Source organism: Mus caroli, chromosome X (genome assembly GCF_900094665.2).
Source record: "Mus caroli chromosome X, CAROLI_EIJ_v1.1, whole genome shotgun sequence".
Lineage (NCBI taxonomy): Eukaryota > Metazoa > Chordata > Mammalia > Rodentia > Muridae > Mus > Mus caroli.
In genome coordinates this window covers 100141949-100160940 of record NC_034589.1, presented here as the reverse complement: position 1 = coordinate 100160940, position 18992 = coordinate 100141949, and the positions used below count along the sequence as shown (strand labels likewise).

Genomic DNA, 18992 nt, shown 5'->3' with positions numbered 1-18992 from the left:
CAATTATTTCTGCCTCAACTTCTAGAGTAGCTAAGCCTGCAGTTATGCCCTACTACACCCAATTAATTACATCATTTTCTTTTGGAGACAAGGTCTCTCTATGTAGCCCTGGCTATCTTAGAACTCACTATGTAGATCAGGCTGGCCTTGAACTCACAAAGATCACCCTGCCTCTGCCTCCTGAGTGTATGTGCCATCATGCCTGGCCACAGCCTTCTTAAAACACACACACACACACACACACACACACACACACAAAACAAAACAAAACATGGAGTTGTCCTTGACTCTTTTCTCTCTTACTTTAATAATGAAATCAGGGGCCAGGAGTCTCCTCCATTGCTGCCACCCTGATGAGCCATATCCACTGCCATTCACCATTATTGTTTCTGTGCTTCCTCAATAGGGCTGACAGATAATGTAACAAGGCATCCAGTTCTATTTGAATTTCCGATAAACAGCAGACATCTTTTAAATATGTGTACCATATAGTATCCTCCTCCTCCTCTAATGGTCTCCTCTTATGTCTCTTCATGGCAAATTCTCTTGACTCCAAGGGTTTTCTCTAATGCTAGATTTTCAGTAGGTATGTCTCTGAAGACCTTAAATAGCAACTCCTCTCCAGTATTCCCTGTGTCCCCTTCTCTGTTCATTTTTCCATTGGTAGCTGATATAGTTTGGATCTAAAATGATCTCCAAGGCAGAGCTTTTTACCTAAGTACTACCAGGCTGGAAAAAGAGCTGCTACAGGCCTACATAGACTTCCATAATAACCTGAATTGCCAGTAATTTTTGACAGCTCTTCCCTGATTGGTGGGATGTAGTAAGATAATCAAGCAATCAGAACGCCCTGCTGGCAGAGGGGATTCCTCATCCCTGCCTCAGCCTCTAAGACTCCAGGTTTCAGATTCAGACAAGAATTCTGAGGCAGACTCCAGGTTCCAGATGTGGCAGCTTCCCGACGCTTCAGAGATCAGCTGCTGCAAACGTTTGCCAGGGCTGTAGACTTACTTGCTCTGCAAAGAATAGCTCTTGATTGGCATCCGAGAGTCTTCCAGGAGTTTGAGGTACAATCTTTCTCTGTCTATAACAGCTCTCAGCCACCATCCCCTGTGTTATGAGTTCCAATTTGTTTCATTTAAACCCCACGTGACAATCAGTTTTAAGTTGTTTTACCCATTTAATGGTTATAATCCCAAACTGACAATAAAGTAGCTCCCATTTATTCTGTATGCTGTTCATCCACTCCACCCTTGGAGGAAGGTGGAAAAGAGCCAAAGGGGTCTCTTTCTGTCTCCTTCCCACTCTGTAAGATAAATAGATCCTCTCTACATATTTTATCACACTGACAGAAAATGAATGCAAATTATTATCATCTATCATGCTATTTTATTTGCGTCTCACTACACCAGAATCGAAGATCCTTGAGACAATGCTTTGGTTTTTTGTTTTGAATGTTTTATGCCCTATGTATCATCAACATTTAGAATGGCACCTCATATATGATATTCAATATTTATTGAAACAATGAAAGAATGAAGAAAGAACTTTCATTTTTTAACAGAATTATCTGGGCAAATTTTAAATGTAAATTCTACCCAGAGCTTATAGGAGAGAGGGAGAAAGACAGATGACTACTACTGAAGGTGTGTCCTTGACAGTTTTATCAGTATTTCTAACACACCCAAGGCACAGTGAAATTCAGTGGTGTAAGGTACTAATTGCTTTTTTGTTGGTGCTTTCTGTGGAGAAAGGAAGAGAGTCTTAAGGATCTTAGGATGGTCTCTGCCTCTTTCTCAAGTGTTAAGCAGTGGTTGGCCTTTCTTCCTTCTTACTTTCCTCCCTTTCTGTATTTTCTCTGACAGTGATGGGGCCCCCAGCAAAATTGGCACTCAAGACTGGCCTTGAACTTTTGGTTCCCTGTTTCGACCTCCTGGGTGCTAGGATTACAGTGAATGCTAAAATAGGTTTATATAAGTCATCTGGGACTCTGTCAACACACATGTTCCGTCAGTCTAGGGTGAGGTTTGAGAACTTGAATTTCTCACAAGCTCCCAGGGGATGTTAACACTGGTAAGTCTGGGTCCACCCTGGGAGTAGCAAGAAGTAAAAGATTTTTTTTTAAATTGTGTGTGTGTGTGTTTACATACATACCACAGCACTCACATGGAGGTTAGGGGACAAAACAGTGGAGTCAACTCTCTCCTTCCCCCAAAACTCAGGTCATGAGGCTTATGTGGCAAGTGCCTTTACCCAGTAAGCTATCTGACAGGCCTAGGAGCAGGAGCCAAAATGTGACCCGTTGGTATTAGATCACACATCTCAGCAGCCTTTACTTCTCCCTGTAGTCAGGACATGTAAATCTCTCCAGGGACTTGACAATCAGGTGTGCTGCGACCCCTAAGTTCTCAGAGTGTTAAGCGTTCTCAGTTATAGGATGAGACCTGGTCAGCCTTCCCTATTGCTCAGACCCAATACAGCCTTGAGGTGTAGCTAGACTTTACCACTGATTTCTTGACTTGTAGCATGAAGTCAAGGTCATGTAGCATGGAACTGAACTGCCTTCCACTCTGAAAACTTGTAAGAGTAAGAATTTCCCCCTTTGCTCTTTGGAATCAGAAGTACTTTCTCTCTTCGAGAATCCATCACTGCCCATGATAATGTTGTAACTCTTCTAACATTCTGGGAAGTGAAGGGTCAATCTCTTTCCCTTTGGGATGCTATCATGGCTGTCTGTAGCAGGGATGCTCTCTTTAATAAGGTGTTCCTTCTATGAATCCATACGCTCTTTTTCTTATCATAGTGGTTCAACTTACCAAGAAACAAACACATCTATTTTAAGCAGAGGCAGTTAGGTTTTGTTAACTATTTGAAGGAAACTCTTTGCCCATGAGTTATGTTAAATATACAAACGTACTCTGCTATAGTTCAATGAGGCAGTGTTATTTTAGTGGAACTGGCATATATACAAAGAACAAAAATTATGGGGGTGGGGGGGAAGAGAAGGCTAACACTGTTAAATTTAAGCACCCAAAAGTGTATGCTCTTGGCAAGGAGACTGGTGCTCCTTACGCACACTATAGGAAGGTTTCTTAAAGGCAAGAGAAAAGCTGTGACATATATAATTAACAACTTAAACAGCTCTATACCAAAAAAGACCAACACACCCAAGTGGTATGGCCAGTTTCTCTTTCTTTATGCTCAGGCCAAGGAAGCAACGACAGTAACCACTGTGTTTTTTGCAATACCCATTCCAGTGACTCTCTTCGAGAAGTCCACACCCACAGTTAAGGGTGTGTCTTACTTTCTTCTGGAGGGTCTCATTCTCGTAACTCGCATGCTTAAACTCTATTTTAAATTATCTTTAATAAACCCTAACTCTGCTTCATTAAAAAAAAAGGAACAGCTGGGCGGTGGTGGTGCACACCTTTAATCCTAGTACTTGGGAGGCAGAGGCAGGTGGATTTCTGAGTTCAAGGCCAGCCTGGTCTACAAAGTTGAGTTCCAGGACAGCCAGGGCTACACAGAGAAACCCTGTCTCAAAAAAATAAAAAGAAAAGAAAAAGGAACATCACTTCCATTCTTGGTAAGCCTTACAATTAATTCCCCAAAGTAGTCAGCATTATTCTCATTTTGCCCTTGAGGAAACTTTCAGGCCAAGTTAATAAGTTGACTATGGATTCCATGATAGGCCCCCAAGATGTCCTAATTCCCAGAAGCTATGACTTTAGTGGCTTTGGTGCAAAAGGGATTTTGTGGCTATGCTTAAGTTGAAGATCTGCACCCAAGGAAATCACCATAGATGAACTTAGTAGACCCAAAATAATCTTGCAAGTCACTGTAAGAAGAGTGATGCTAATAGTGCAACAGTGGAACTAGAAGATGGAGCAATACCATGAAGAAGCCATAGGTCAAGGCAGCTTTCGGTAGCCTCAAACCCTCAAGGCACTGGAGTGCCTCTGAAGGAAGTACAACTTTACTAACACTAGTTTTTGCACTGCTTTTCTTTTTGGACTCCAGATCTCCTGGAATGTAAGGTAACAACTTATTAAGACAAGATCTGACACTGTAGCCCAAGCTGGCATAGAATTCAGCATGTAGCTCCAGCTAGTCAAACAGTCCTCCTACCTCTGCCTCCCGAGGGCTCCAATAACAGGTGTGAGCTACTGCACTCAGCTAGATCTTTGGGCACATCGGGCCCCAAATGTTCTCTACATATGTGGCCTGTTATTTCAGTTGTTATTGCCATTTGGTGTTAGAGAATGCTTTCCACATAAATTGCGAATCCCTCTGGCAAGCTCTGAAAGGCATTGTTCCTTTAGAATGGATTGAGTTAACCTTAGCTTTTCTGTGGTACTTGGTGACTGTATGTGGCAATGAAGAAACTGGGTGTTTTGATTGGGTGAGGATAGCACTTGAGTTTATAGTTCAGCCTTGGTCACCTGAGGGACAGAGTGCTGACACTTAAACTGACACCACTTAAGGGTAATAGGTACAGAACACCAAAGGCTGCTTAGTCAATTGCAAACGTTTCCGTCAGCTTGAGAGGGAGTTTCCATCAGCTGCTGCTGTTACCTAGCTCTTTCAGCCTTGCCAAGAGCCTTCCCTTTCAGGCAAGCATGGTAACACATGCCTTAATCCCAGTAGCAGCTGTGAGTTCATGGCCAACCAAGGTCTATATGGAAACTTCCAGGCCAGCCAAGGTTACAAAACAGAATGCTGTCTCAAAAAGAGGGTGAGGGGACTTGCCTTTTGTAACTCCCTTCCAATCCATGATCCCTGTCTACAAATTGAAAGATAAAACCGTACAGCAAGGCTGGCAGGTCCAATGAAAGCAGAGACAGCCCTATTTCTCAGTATCTAACCTCATTCCGAGGACCTCTGATGTCTTAACCTAGCATTCCCAGGACAAAGGCTCCTTCACTTTGGTAGATATGGAAGGTTTTGAAACCTCATCGGCTGCACTGCTGCTCCTTGCAGAAAGGGATGAGAAATGGGAACATAAGAGTGTAACCCATGGCTCTAGCCGCATATGTAACAGAGGACAGCCTTGTCTGGCATCAGTGGGAGGAGAGGCCCTTGGGTCCTGGAAAGGATGGATGCTGCAGCATAGGGGGATGCCAGGGCGGTGAGGTGTGAGTGGGGGAACACCCTCATAGAAGGGGGATAGGGGATGGGATAGGGGGTTTTGTGGAGGGGAAACCGGGAAAGGGGCTAACATTTGAAATGTAAATAAAGAAAATATCCAATAAAACTATTATCTACATAAAAAAAAAGAGAGAGAGAGAGCAAGAGCCCAATCCTGAGACAGCTATCCCCGTCCCTAGTTTTCCTTTTCTGACTGAATTATCCTATACATTGGGTATGGAAATCAGCTTTCACAATTGAGGTTTTTTTAAAAAGCCTTTTAAATGTAAGGGTGTACTGGGTCTGTGAACGCATGTTGTGTAGGGTTGACCACTGTCCTCCCCCAAGCATGGCAGCTGGGACTACTCAAAGGAGCCCCGAGATCTGGTTAATCATTCCTTCATAAAAGGAATGAGGAGTGTCCTAGACCCTCACACTAGATCTCAGCTATTGGCTCTCGCACCTCTCTCCCACCTGTATAGGTTTCTAGCCAGCTGTACATGGCGTCAGGAGGTGACAAAACGGCTGTGGTGTGAGACTTTCAGTAATTAAGCTGCATGGGGGTCACTTAGGTTCCTGCCGGTAAAGCCCAATAAATTCACTGGCTCAGCAAGCCTGTTTGTTGTTAGTGCTCTATCTGCAGTGAGCGGACATTCACTCACACTTCCCCAGAAAAAGTTCAGGCAGTAAATGGGATCTTCACAGCACGTAGGGCTCCCCCAAATCAAGCAAAGCTCATGGAGGGGAGATACCGTCTCAAGAATTTATTAGACACTACAAAGGGGAAGAGATCATGCACAGTCCTTTGTCTCGTGTTCTAAGTGACAGCAGCAGGGCAGCGGGATCTGAGAGACAACAGATTTTTGTCCCCTACCTGAATGTGGGCTGCTGCCTCTGATCCTGACACAGCATGGATTTACAGCTGAAACAACAGCCAGACAACCACAATAGCACAGTGAGGGCAGTGTGGATCTGTTGGTAGAGGGGGCTGGATGACTTAACACAGCGACACTTGACAACATTTTTTTTTAAACAACACTATAATTATAAAGTTGAAGGCACATCTTCGGCAGAAATATCAATTACATGCACATGAGAAAAAACAAACTAAACTACAGAAACGAAATATTGCACAAAGTTGCCCGCTCCTGTTTTGGATTCTAACCAAAATTTCATAATACATTTCTTTAAAAACACAAGATTGAGACACCTGGCTCTGGCTACAAAAGTCAATTATTATCAACATCATTAAAGAAGCTAATGTGATTGAGAAATAAGAATTCATGCTTTGTGTTATAGCTAGCTACTCATACCAGACGAAAGGACTTAAGAAAGTTAGTGTAAAAGTTGGTAAAGATTTGGCATGAATCTATCTATCTATCTATCTATCTATCTATCTATCTATCTATCTATCTATCGATATTTGGTAAAGAAGTATGTTTTTTTAATACAGAAAGCAAAATAACTCAAAGGAGTGATTATGAGGAATGTCTGTATAAAAAGGAGGAGGAGAAGGAAGAAGAGGAGGAGGAAGAAGAAGAGGAAGAGGAGGAGGAGGAGGAAGAAGAGAAGCAGCTTAAGCTTTAACCAGATGCCTCATACAAAAAAATAACAAAGTAGAGTAAAATAAGTAAAATAAATATGAAAAATAATTTTAAAACAGAATCTACACATAATGGAAAAATCCTCTACTATACGTTTTTGATTTTAAGCTGTGTACAGAAAATATATGCACAGTCACATTTTTGGAAACATCGTGTCTATAGTGCTATTTCAATCATTCTCTATATCTATCTGAATGAAGGAAAATTTTTAAAAAATTAAAGCATAATATAAAATTATTTGTTCATAAGGCATCAAATGTAACTTCCTAAAATGGTGATACTAAAGTAGGAAAAGCAACATTTCTATTTCACACCTAACAACGATCCTTTTCAAACTACAAGAGTAAATATTCTAGCTGTGTTTTAATCTTAAATTCAAAAGGCATCTTTGGATATTTAAGTTAAAAGGTGGCCCCTAGCTGAATCCGCATTAGCACTGGACAGCAAAGTGTCCATGGCGCCTTCTGACAGGGACAATGGTTGCTGAGTGAATTCAGAAGAGTGGCAAGGAAAGTATAAAGAACCTCAAAAGATGTATGCTCTCTCTCCCTCTCTGTCTCTCTGGCTGTCTCTCTCTGTATGTATGTATATACATGTGTGTATACATACACATACACACACATACATGCACTAACAAAACCTGTTCTGAGCAGTGGCCCATTACTTAAACCAGTGGCCAACTGAAAGTAACGTGCTTGATCTCCTCTCTAAATGACCCTCCTCTCTAAGGAATTCAGCCTCTCTCAAACGGGTTCTTTTCTGGTAGTGTGACCTGAAATGCTGTTCTCACTGCCCTATAGCTTGACGTGGAGGCAGGAGGAGGAGGACTCAACAACATATACAGAACTGGCTGACGACTAGGGGACTTATGTTCTCAATTTGGATCCAGAGCAAGAAAAAACTACTAGACATCTATAGTTTAGCTCTCTCTTCTAGAAGCCAATGAGCTATATTATGATGATCTGCTAGAATTAAGAAACAAATATACAAACTCAAACTCTTAAGACGGCATAAGTATTGGTTTAAAATACAGTTTAAGCATATAAACTTATTCATACTTCATTAAAACAGGTTTGCCTTTCTAGATTAATAGCACCTTCATCAAAAGTTTCACCTCTCTAAGATAGCTAAGATAGAAGTTAGGTCTTTTCCAAATCTGGAAAGACAGCATTGAAAAATGTAAACGTTTGTGGGTGTTGGGTGTGAAGGAATAAGAGAGAAAAGTGGTGGAGTGGACAAAACCCATTCTCCATTTCACTTTATATTCCAGTAATATAAAAAATGATTTTTATACTCAATATTGACTTGAAAAGGAGAAATGAACATTTTCAGAGCACAAATTATATGTTAGACATTATGCTAGTAGCTTAAAATATGGCATGAAAATAAAAGATTAAGAGTTTATAAGCACAAATATTTTGAATGATAGAACAACATACTTAACTACAAGATATCATAAACCAGGAATATTCTGATTTCTTTATTACAGTTTGGTGTGTATTTTGATAAAAGCAGCTTTGTGTGATGAGAATATTTTAAAGTCATTTTGATAAGTTATTTAAAACAGAGGTGACTAAAATTTTATTAAATTATAATATACCAGCCAAGTGATTATATCCCAAAAGATGAATTTAATGAGACCACATACATTTCTATGGCCCGTATATGTTAATATATTAGTGTTAATCTTTGAAGAATTTCTCAGTGAGAGAGGTTCTAAGTTTCTAGACTGGGACTGATGGAGAGACTGCATCTACTGTGAACAAAGACGAACTGAAAGCTAGCACAGGGCTGGGGAAACTGAAGGAAGATTTTGAGATGAAAAGTAAGATTTCAGAAGAGCTGTCAGCTACGACAATGTTTTAAGACAGGGTCTTAGTGTCTGGCTTTGAACTTGTAATCCTCCTGCCTCATTCCAAGAGATTGTTGTCAGTTATTTTTATCAAGGAAAAACCACCTAAACTTGGCTCACTTGAAAGGAGGTGACAAAAGCCATCCTGTAGGCTCTTAGGAACTAAAGGACAATGGCACATGAATTATGAGGTGAAAGCAAGCCTACAATAAATAAGGCACATCTATTTTGAGACAGTTGCAACTGTTTTCCTTCTAAACTAGGTGCTTTGTACAGTGCTTTGAAAGCCATTGCTCCCCAGTGGGGCAAGTATATAGGCTCAAGAATACCCTCAAAATCATGCTCTCAAATCTTCACATTTTTAATCGTCCTGTCTTTGGGCACTTTTTTTTTTTTTGGTCAAATAAAAATGATCTGCCATATTAGCAGCACATTAGCAACTTCTAACTATAGAGCTTGTTCTAAACTCACTATTCTCCCCTCTGTATCACTAATGAAACAAAAACTGCTGGGAATTTCTTTTAGATAATGCCAGGTTCAGAGCTCCTGCCCTGAGAAAGATATTTTCACCATTACCAAATACAACTCAGATAGAATCCTGCACGTAAGAGCATGAGATTGACAGAAGATCCTTCTATATCAACGTAAGTGCTGTGTCAGTGCACATGAGCTTTAACTAGCAGCATCCCCCAAGGCTTTTTACAGTGTAGTGTCATCATCTTCCCGGAAGTCGCCCACCAGAAGCGAGTGCTTGTCAGGTTCACTAGTAACAACGCTGTTCAGGGAGCGCTTGTCAGACAGCAGTGAATTTATGGAGGCTCTGCTATAGTTGACAATCCGGTCCAGCAAACCCAGCCTTGGAGAATTTCTTGAGGTGTCATCTATTCCAACGTGAACACTGATTTCTGAAGGACTCCTCTGTCCTGTGTGGCTCCGGGGATGCAACTCATAATTGTCATATGTAGGTTTCCTGTAACTGCATGTAAATTTAAAGCAATCAGATGTTAGGTAGATGCTTGGTGTACATACAAACAAAAGGAGATTTGCCCAGTGTGAGATATCCAAAAGTGGTTACTGCTAGAAAACTAGCTTGGACTGAACTTCATGCTATCACAAAATCCAAAGTCCTGTTTCTCAAAGCTACTATATGACAGTGAGGTCCACTTTGGGCTTATGTCTGCAATGTATACACTACATAAAAATAACAACTACTTAGCTTTTTTTCTTTTTGTTTTGAGACAGTATCTTTACTATGTAGCTGAGGCTAGACTTTTTGATTTTCTCACCCCTTCCTCTGAGTGCTGGGATTACAAGTGTGCACCACCACACACAGCTTGCTAATATTTACTAGTTACTACCTAATAATTCTTTTTATCTTTCTCTTTCTTTTTTAAAATTTATTTTTTATTTTAAATTTATTTATGTATTTATATGCCAAATGCTGCCCCCTTCTTGGTCCCCCTCCCAGGGTTCCTCCTCCCCACATCCCCCCTCCATAGTTGTTTGGAAGTCTGGGAAGACAGCTCAGTGGATAAAGTGCTTGCTATACAAGACTCGAGAACCCGAGTTTGAATCCTCAGCGCCACATAAAAGCTGAGTGTGGTGCCTGGCACCTGTGATCCTAGCACTACAGAGGCGAAGCAGAAGTCTGGAGGCTCATTTCCACTTTAACTGAACTGATGAACCCCAGATGCAGTCAGAGACTTTGACTCAAATTATAATGTAAAGAAAAATAGAAGATACTCCATGTTGACCTCTGATCTCTATGTACATGTGTATACATGTGCATACCTACATGCACACACATGCACGTCAGACACACATACACAATTATTTTGGCATACCCCAACAACACAAAGACAGACTATGAAATAGCAATATAAGTGCGCCATCCTACTCACAGCTTGAGGAAAAGGGAAGAAAGGACTACAGAGACAGATGAAGCGGCCATTGCTGCGGATCCCATCCAGGGTTGTAAAACCAAACCGATGGGCATAAAAACTCCTGGAAACAAGTTTAGATTAGAGTAGGCAGTACTAAATGAATCATCAACACATTTCCAACACATGTACAATTTCCTTTGTCATGACATCAGTGTTTTATCCTCTTGTTTGTGGAGATGTGTGCTGCTGTGAATTTTTCCTTAGTAGACTGCTGCCATAAATATTCTTGTGGATACTTCATGTACTCATGTTTAAGTGTTTCCCTAGGGCGCATGCCAGGAGGGAGACTGCTGTGTGCCAACAGCTGTAGCTGGGTAGTCTTCACTTCTCCAGTGTACGGGGATTCCCAGACACTGGCCAGCTTGTCTCCTCCAGCCTGCCAGCCCAGCGTAGACACAGGTGCAGTCACCCTGCACTGGGAAGGCCATGCTCTACTAAATCAATCTCCCTCTCTCCCCCCCTCACTCACACACACACACACACACACACACACACACACACACACACACACACACATGCTTTCTCTTTTCTTCCTCTTTTCTTTCTTCCTTCCTTCCTTTCTTTTTGAGGCAACATCTCACTATGGAGCCCTGTCTGGACTTAAACTCCCAGAGAACTGTGTAAGTGCTTTCTTCTAAGACTGAGATTAAATTAGGCATACAGTGTCATACTTGGGCCAACTTTTTTGTCTTAAGTTAAAATTTTCAATCTGTGTGTGTGTGTGTTTGTACCCATCTGCCAATCTAAGTTTTTTGAGGCAATGCCATGCTATGTAGCCCTGACATCTGGAACTTGGTATTCCAGGCTAGGTTTGAACTTGCTGCCATCCTCCTGCCTTGGCATCTCAAATGCTGGGATTATAGATGTGAGCCACCGCGTCCAAACACACTGGGTTTCAGTAGACATTTTAATAGTTGCTCTTATGTGGATATAAATTTGAACATTTAATTTTATGAGCTTACCTGGATTTTTCTATTTTTCTTAAAGTAATCATCACTTAGATGATTTTTTAAAAATCTTTTACTGCATGATTTAATCTTACTGGACATTGCTTTGTAGGCATTTATGTGCCCCTGGGCTAAACATCTCTGTAGTTAGTTTACATTTCAAGCCAGAAAGAAGGAGAAAGGTTTTTTTTTTTTAATTAGTTCTTTGAGAATTTTCTCTGTCATTATTAATGTAGGAAGGTCACGGACGATTATTGCACAAGTCTGTTAGTGTTTATCACTCACATTCCTACAGTCACTCTGTCACCTGATCTGCCAGTCTAAAAGAATACCTGCTGACTACAACAGAACATTACTCAAAAAGCAGGAAATTCAGAACTATGTGACAAGAGCAAACTGGTACAGAGTAGAAGTAACTGTAAGAAAATTTAAAATGGTAACAGTGGCTGTATTTAAGTAGCAAAATTATGCATAAATTCCTTTTATGCAGTAAAAATAAGTGAATAATAAATTATATATACATATTTTATTTTAAAAATATTTATTTTTAATTATGTATGTGTGTCAGTACAGATATTCTGTACCATATTTTCAACATTTACTTAAGTGTGAAAATTTTCAAATTATAAAAATAGAGGGAAAATTTTAAAAGTATCAAGATGTTACAAATGTTTAGGCTATAATAAAGTTTGTTGAACATTACTGCTTTTAACAGTGCCACTCATCACACTAGCAGGGTATATGTAAAAACTAAGGTCAGAACTAAAAAACGGTAAGCCTATTCTTCCAATGTTACGGTATCTAATGACTTTAACCACAAAACTAAAAACTGTTAAGACTCGCATACCAGCAGCGATGGGAATTCCAAGCAGATTATAAATTAGAGCAAAGACAAAATTGATTCGAATCCTCTTGACTGTTTTCCTTGACAAGTCAATACTTGCCACAACATCCAGAAGGTCATTCTGAGAAGAGAGATCAGTGATGTTAGTGACATTCCACTTCATTTGGGCTGTCTCTACATGTCACGGTGCGACAGAATTACATATGTTGTGGGACAAACTGGGAATTGAGTACAAATTTCAGATAATGCTAGGCCTTAAGTCAAGGTCAGAAGATTTTTTTTTTTGAAGGTTCTGAAAATACTTTCATGGTTGTCAGTGAACATTGTTGCAGAGAACTATATTATTGTTAAATCTTATTTCTCATAACAGAAGCTTGTTATTCAATATGAACTAACCAGTACCCCCCAGAGCTCATGTCTCTAGTTGCATATGTAGCAGAAGATGGCCTAGTCGGCCATCATTGAGAGGAGAGGCCCTTAGTCTTGTGAAAAATCATATGCCCCAGTACAGGGGAACACCAGGGCCAGGAAGCAAGCGGGAGTGGGTGGGCGGGTTGGAGAGCAGGGCGGGGGAGGGTATAGGGGACTTTCTGGATAGCATTTGAAATGAAAATGAAGAAAATAGCTAATAAAAAAATAATTGCTGAGCTGGGTGTGGTGGCGCACGCCTTTAATCCCAGCACTCAGGAGGCAGAGGCAGGCGGATTTCTGAGTTCCAGGACAGCCGGGGCTCTACAGAGAAACCCTGTCTCGAAAAACAAAAAAACAAGCAAAAAAATTGTTTAAAAAAAAAGGAAAAAGAAAAGAAGCTTGTTATTCTCAGGAAAGTCAGGATGTAGGTAGTGAGAATAACCATCCATCTGCTCCAAACTCTGTGTCCTCATAGCTAGGGACATGGGACTCGAGGAAGGATCACTACATAGTATGTTTACAGGATCACCGCTAACCATGTCAGGCAATGTGCCACTCCTCACACCTCAGACCACAGGACCTACCTACTCTTAGTGTGTAAGTACTGCCCGCTAACTCACTGCACCAGCGGAGCTCCGAGACTTACCCTTATCAAAACCACATCAGCTGCTTCAATGGCTACATCTGTGCCTGTGCCTATGGCAATTCCAACGTTTGCCATTGCCAGAGCTGGAGAGTCATTGATTCCATCTCCTACCATTGCTACACGTTTGCCCTCCTCTTGAAGCTGCTTCACCTTAGCAACTTTGTGGGAAGGTAGAACTTCAGCAAACACCTTAGTAATGCCAACCTATGAGAAGAAAATCAACTCAATCCACTTCAGGAAGTGCATCATTTTTAACCTGTCAAATACTTGCATTTTAAAAGAAAAAAAAATCCAGTGATAATGGAGAGAAACAAGCATTCCTCTTTTTATATTTTAAAATTATTTTTTTATTTTATGTGCATTACAGTTTTGGCTGCATGTATGCCCATGTGAGGGTATAGGATCCCCTGGAATTGGAGTTACAGAGAGCTGTAAGCTGCCATGTGGATTCTAGGAATTGAACCTGGGTTCTCTTGAAGGGCCGCCAGTGCTTTTAAGTGATGAGCCATCTCTCCAGCCCGACATTCTTCCTTTTTATAAGACTTATTCATTTTTATCTTATGAATGTTTTGCCTGTGTATATGTGACAACACTGTATGTGTGCCTGGTGCTTAGAGAGGCCAGAAGTGGGTGCTGGATGCCCAATAACTGCAATTAAAGACGGTTTTGAGCTACTGTATGCATGTTGGGAACCAAACCTGGGTCCTCTTCAAGAGCAGCTAGTTCTCTTAAGGGCCGAGTTATCTCTCCAGCCAGTGAACAATCTTCTGCACTGTTTGTATTGGACAGAATTTGTCAAAGTGTGCACATCATCTGCTCTGGAAGAAAATTAACTTTTAACTGTACTCTGGACAGACTCTTTTGTGTCCAAAGATGTCAAGAACATTTTTTATTGCCTGTTTAAAAAATGAAAAATTCAAAACTACCTAAATGTCCACCACTAGGGAAATGGCAACATAAATTATCATCCATCTGTACTATAGAAGTCCATGCAGCAGTCTAGAAGAAATGATACAATTTTATATGCTAAGATCTGGGGAACACTGAAAAAATACACATGTATATATATATATATATACATATATATATATATATATACACATATATATGTATGTATGTATATATATATACACACACATATATATGTATGTATATATATATATGTGTGTGTGTGTGTGTGTATGTATGTATATATGTGTATATACACACACATATACATATCCTACTAAATAAACTATAAAATGATCCAATTAGTGCTGAATTAGCAGAACTCCATACTCGCATACAGGGGAATGTGGAAAATGTTACAAATTCTTTACAACTTTTATGTTTTTACGTAAGAATATGCTCATATAGTCCTGTAATTTACTAGAAAGGGGGCCATCAAGATGGCTCAGTGGGTAAAGATATTTACCATCAAGCCTGATGGCCCAAAGTTAGTCCCTAGAATCTATACAGTAAAGAAGAGAACCAACTCCCACAAGTTTGTCCTCTGATCTATGTTCAATGTATGTCACATGCATGTAAACACATACACACTACATACATACCTACTAGGAGAAAAGGCATTCTAAGTTGTTTTATTTTTTAATTGAAAAATATTGGAGGCTAAATAAATGTAGGCTTAAGAAAAAAGGTATGTCAAAGACAAGAGTCTCACTGGTGGCATCCAAAACATATCAAAGAGGAACCTTATACAGTGGCAGTGTTTACAGTAGGGGATGGTGAAGGCTTGTGCATCATTTCAAAGGAAGCATCAACAGAAACCAGTGTGCAGCAATGTCAGTCAAATATCCTACAAGCTAAAGCAAGTACCTTTTCACTTACATCAGTGACATACAAGGTCCTTGTCCCATATCATCCTGATTGTTTTTAAGCAGTTAGAAATATCTCCTTGGTTATAATGCAAACAGTAAGTAATGTGGCATTCTTAAGAGTCAAATGCTAGCACATGTTCTTATCCCAATAACTAAGTATAGCAGTTTACCTGAGAAGCAATAGACCGAGCAGTTTTACTGTTGTCTCCAGTCATCAGAACTACTTCTAAACCCATAGATTTCAGAATGTGTACAGCCAACTCCGCCTCAGGTTTCACAGTATCAGCAATAGCAATCAAGCCACACAGCTCATCTAACACAGGAACAGCAGAAAAACAGTTGCAATACGGTGAATGAAGAGTAAGAGAATAAATAATAACAGAATAAATAAGAGAATAAAATTTCAGAAAGAAATGAATTTTGTTAAGCTGTTGAGAGCTGGTTTAACTCAAAACATTCTGATCTTGAACAAACTTTATACCACATGTTCTGTGATAAGCTTTCATATTTGGCTGTGGAAAATTCATAAAGGAGGAATATTTAATGAAGGTAGTAGCAAGAAAATGGAAAGATGTTACTGAACATTAAAAAATACACTCTCAGATATTAAACACATTTTAGCTGATTTAGAAGCAAACAGCATGAAAAACTAACAGGTAAACAGGGATAAAACTGGTATTTTGTATTAGGGGGAAGCTGTATGAGGACTCAAATTCTGAAACCTTAATACTGGGCCCTGCCTTAAGGGACCAAGGTAGAGAGTAACAAGGCAAGACATCTACTGTTCTCTGGATACCATGTGCGTGCCTGTGTGTGTGTGTGTGTGTGTGTGTGTGTCTGTATGCGTGCATGTACACACACACACACTACAATGGAGGAAAATATTATTCTATGCTTTTTCTCATACCCTAAATTAAGTTACTAAGCTCATACCTTGCAAGGATTCCAAATGTTGAGTAAATATCATCAGACTGGAAATTTACTCTAACAAATAGGGAACACCTAAAACTTTTATGTATGTTTATTGCACTATTATGCCAGTAGGGATGGCTCAGTGAATTAGGGGGCTTGCCTGACAACCTGAGTTTGATCTTAAAGATCCATATGTTGAAAGGATTCTTAATACTTGTCCTTTGACCTTCACCTCTGTACTGTGGAACATATGTGCTCTGATATATACAAGCAGACAGATACATACATACACACAATAGATACAGCAAGTAAAAAGAGAATACATTTTCAACAACATGGGAATGGTTATACTGCATGAAGATTAAAATAATATTTTAGAATTATGGGGTGTAGCCTTATTTGTAAAGTGCATGTCCAGAATATACTGTCCTGTGTTTTGTCTCTAGAACTGCAGAAATAAATATATAATGCAATTGTATAATAACATTGAAAAATATTTCCTCAAGTAAAATAAACCACAACACAATAGTATGTGAATAAGAAACCTTAGTTATTTTTGTGTGTGGAACTAGAGTTTTAACTTAGGAACTTGCTTTTTTCCTTTTTTTCTCCCTACACTAGATATGAAACCCATGGCCTCACGCATGCTAGCCAAGTAGTCTACTGAGGAGCTACATCCCCAACAGGAGTTTTAAAGGGTTTTTTTTTTTTTTTAGATTTAATTTGTATGTATATGTTGATGTCTAGTCTGTATGCAAGTATGCACAAGGACACCAGAAGAGGGGGACAGATCTTCTGGAGATAGGATTACAGGCAGCTCTGAATCACCTAACATGGGTCCTCAGGAACAAGCTCTGATCCTCTTCAAGAACAGTTAAGTACTCTTAATCACTAAACTAGCTTTTCAGCAGTCCCCCAAAATAAGATTTAAAGTGTTTATCCAAGTTTATTGACATAAATCTTACATATAAAATGTATATATGAGAAGTGGTACAAGGCTGGAGATGTAGTTCAGTTGGTAGAGTGCTGAGCATGTACAAGGCTGTAGTGTCAGTCACCAGCACACATAAACCAGGTGTGCTAGTGCACAACTACAAACCCAGCACTTGGAAAGTACAAAGAAGATCAGAAGTTCAAGGGCTTTCTTGGCTACATATCAAGTTTAAGGACATCTTGGGATACATGGAACTTCATCTCAAAAAACAAAGAAGACTGGGGAGAAGATTCAGAGGTAACATGCTTGTCACAGAAGCATGAGACCAGCGTTTGCATCTTTAGAACCCAGGGAAAAAGCTGGGTGAGTTTGGCTGACTGCCTGTAATGTCAAAGAGAGAGACAAAGAGTGACTGGAATAAGCTGGCTGGCTTGACTAGGGAAAACACAGTCCAAACTCAGCATAAGACCTTGCCTCAATATATAAGGCTGAAAGCCATCAAGGAAGATATCCAATATCTGGCCTACATGTGCATGCACTTGCACCCTTACACATGTTCACACACCCAAACATATGCATGCATACACCACATATACACAAATGCAAGAAAGTAAAAACAGCAGCATTATAAATATATAAAAGATATATAAATATACCAACAAACCAGCAGTAGAACACATGAAATTAAAACTTGTGCTATATTAGAACAGTAAGATTATTAATGCTATTTTACTCTTATTATTCAACTACTGCCATTTAATCTTGTTTAAATCCATGATTAACTTTCAAGCAAGGGGAAGAAAAGAACAAAGGTGAAAAATGCAAGAAAACTTTTTTGAGACATGTCTCAGCATGTAGCTTTGGGGGTTCCGGAACTTGCTATGTAGCGCAGGCTAACCTTGAACTAACAGAATTCTGCCTAACTGCTTCCCAGTGCTGACATTAAAAGATGTGAATCACTATGCCACAAGGTACATTTTTAAAGGTTCCCCCCACCTTTTGTCATGCTAGGAATTAAACTTAGGGTCCAACCTAAAGTTGTTTTATCTTTTTTTTTTTTCCAATTTAGTGTTTTGCTTTTGTCTTGTCTTTTTAAGACAGGGTCTCATGTAGCAGAGGTTACCTTTGAACTCACTATAAAGCCGAGCCTTCAACTGCTGGTCCTCCTGTTTCCACCTCCTAAATGCTAGGATTACAGGCATGTACCACTATGCCTGGCTGACTTGTTTTATGAGATAGTCTCCCTCTGTAGTCCTTAAGGTCACAATCTGCCTCTCTCAGGTTTCCATGTGCATGTGCCACAACAGCTGATGAGAAGACCCTTAATTCGTAACAATCATAGTTTCTAATCCTTTAACTTCGAATTCAAGCCTCTTTGAAATAAACCTCATAGTTTAAGTCTTGTAGACACATAAAACGATGACTGAGATCACAATTGTGTCAGTGTAGTTCAGAGAAACTTTACCATCGATTGTCACCAAGACAGCAGTCCGACCTCTTCTTTCATGTTCAATCATAGATTCATCTATATCATTACTTATGACAAGACCATTTCTAATCATCCATTCCCGGTTACCAATGAGGACTTTGTACTGCTGAGTATTAACAGCATCTAGAAGTACAGAAATAACATTCAGTAAGTTTATTTAACCTTTAAATCCACCTCATGAGGCAAGTTCTTCCTGCCTAACTTTGCAGTCACAGTACAGTTTTGGTAGAATATAACCTAACAGTGATAAAGTTTTCCAGAATATGTTCTGCTCTTCCATACCTCTGAGCCTATGTTGCTATGGACACTCAGTGTCCTTAACCTTTCTCTCCAGATAACAAATTCCACCACACTGTTGACATGCCAGTTCAAAGGCCAAGAATATAGCACAGTGGCATGAATGAGGCTCTAGATTCAATCTCCAGCAAGACCAGGGATTGGGGGAGGGGTAAGAATGTTATCAGCT

General features: G+C 39.9%; 1 protein-coding gene across 2 annotated transcripts in view; it reads right to left on the bottom strand.

Moving 5' to 3' along the window:
* Positions 1–6148: 6148 nt before the first annotated feature.
* Atp7a (ATPase copper transporting alpha) overlaps positions 6149–18992 on the bottom strand; it is a 102206-nt gene continuing 89362 nt past the window's right edge. For both annotated transcript variants that reach the window (XM_021153344.2, XM_029473176.1), the window contains exons 18-23: positions 18503–18649; positions 15362–15504; positions 13375–13578; positions 12321–12438; positions 10485–10587; positions 6149–9559 (exon numbers count right to left, since the gene is read on the bottom strand). In XM_021153344.2, the coding sequence (XP_021009003.1) occupies positions 9283–9559; positions 10485–10587; positions 12321–12438; positions 13375–13578; positions 15362–15504; positions 18503–18649 (992 nt within the window). In that variant the 3' untranslated portion in view covers positions 6149–9282. The remainder of the gene's footprint in view (positions 9560–10484; positions 10588–12320; positions 12439–13374; positions 13579–15361; positions 15505–18502; positions 18650–18992) is intronic.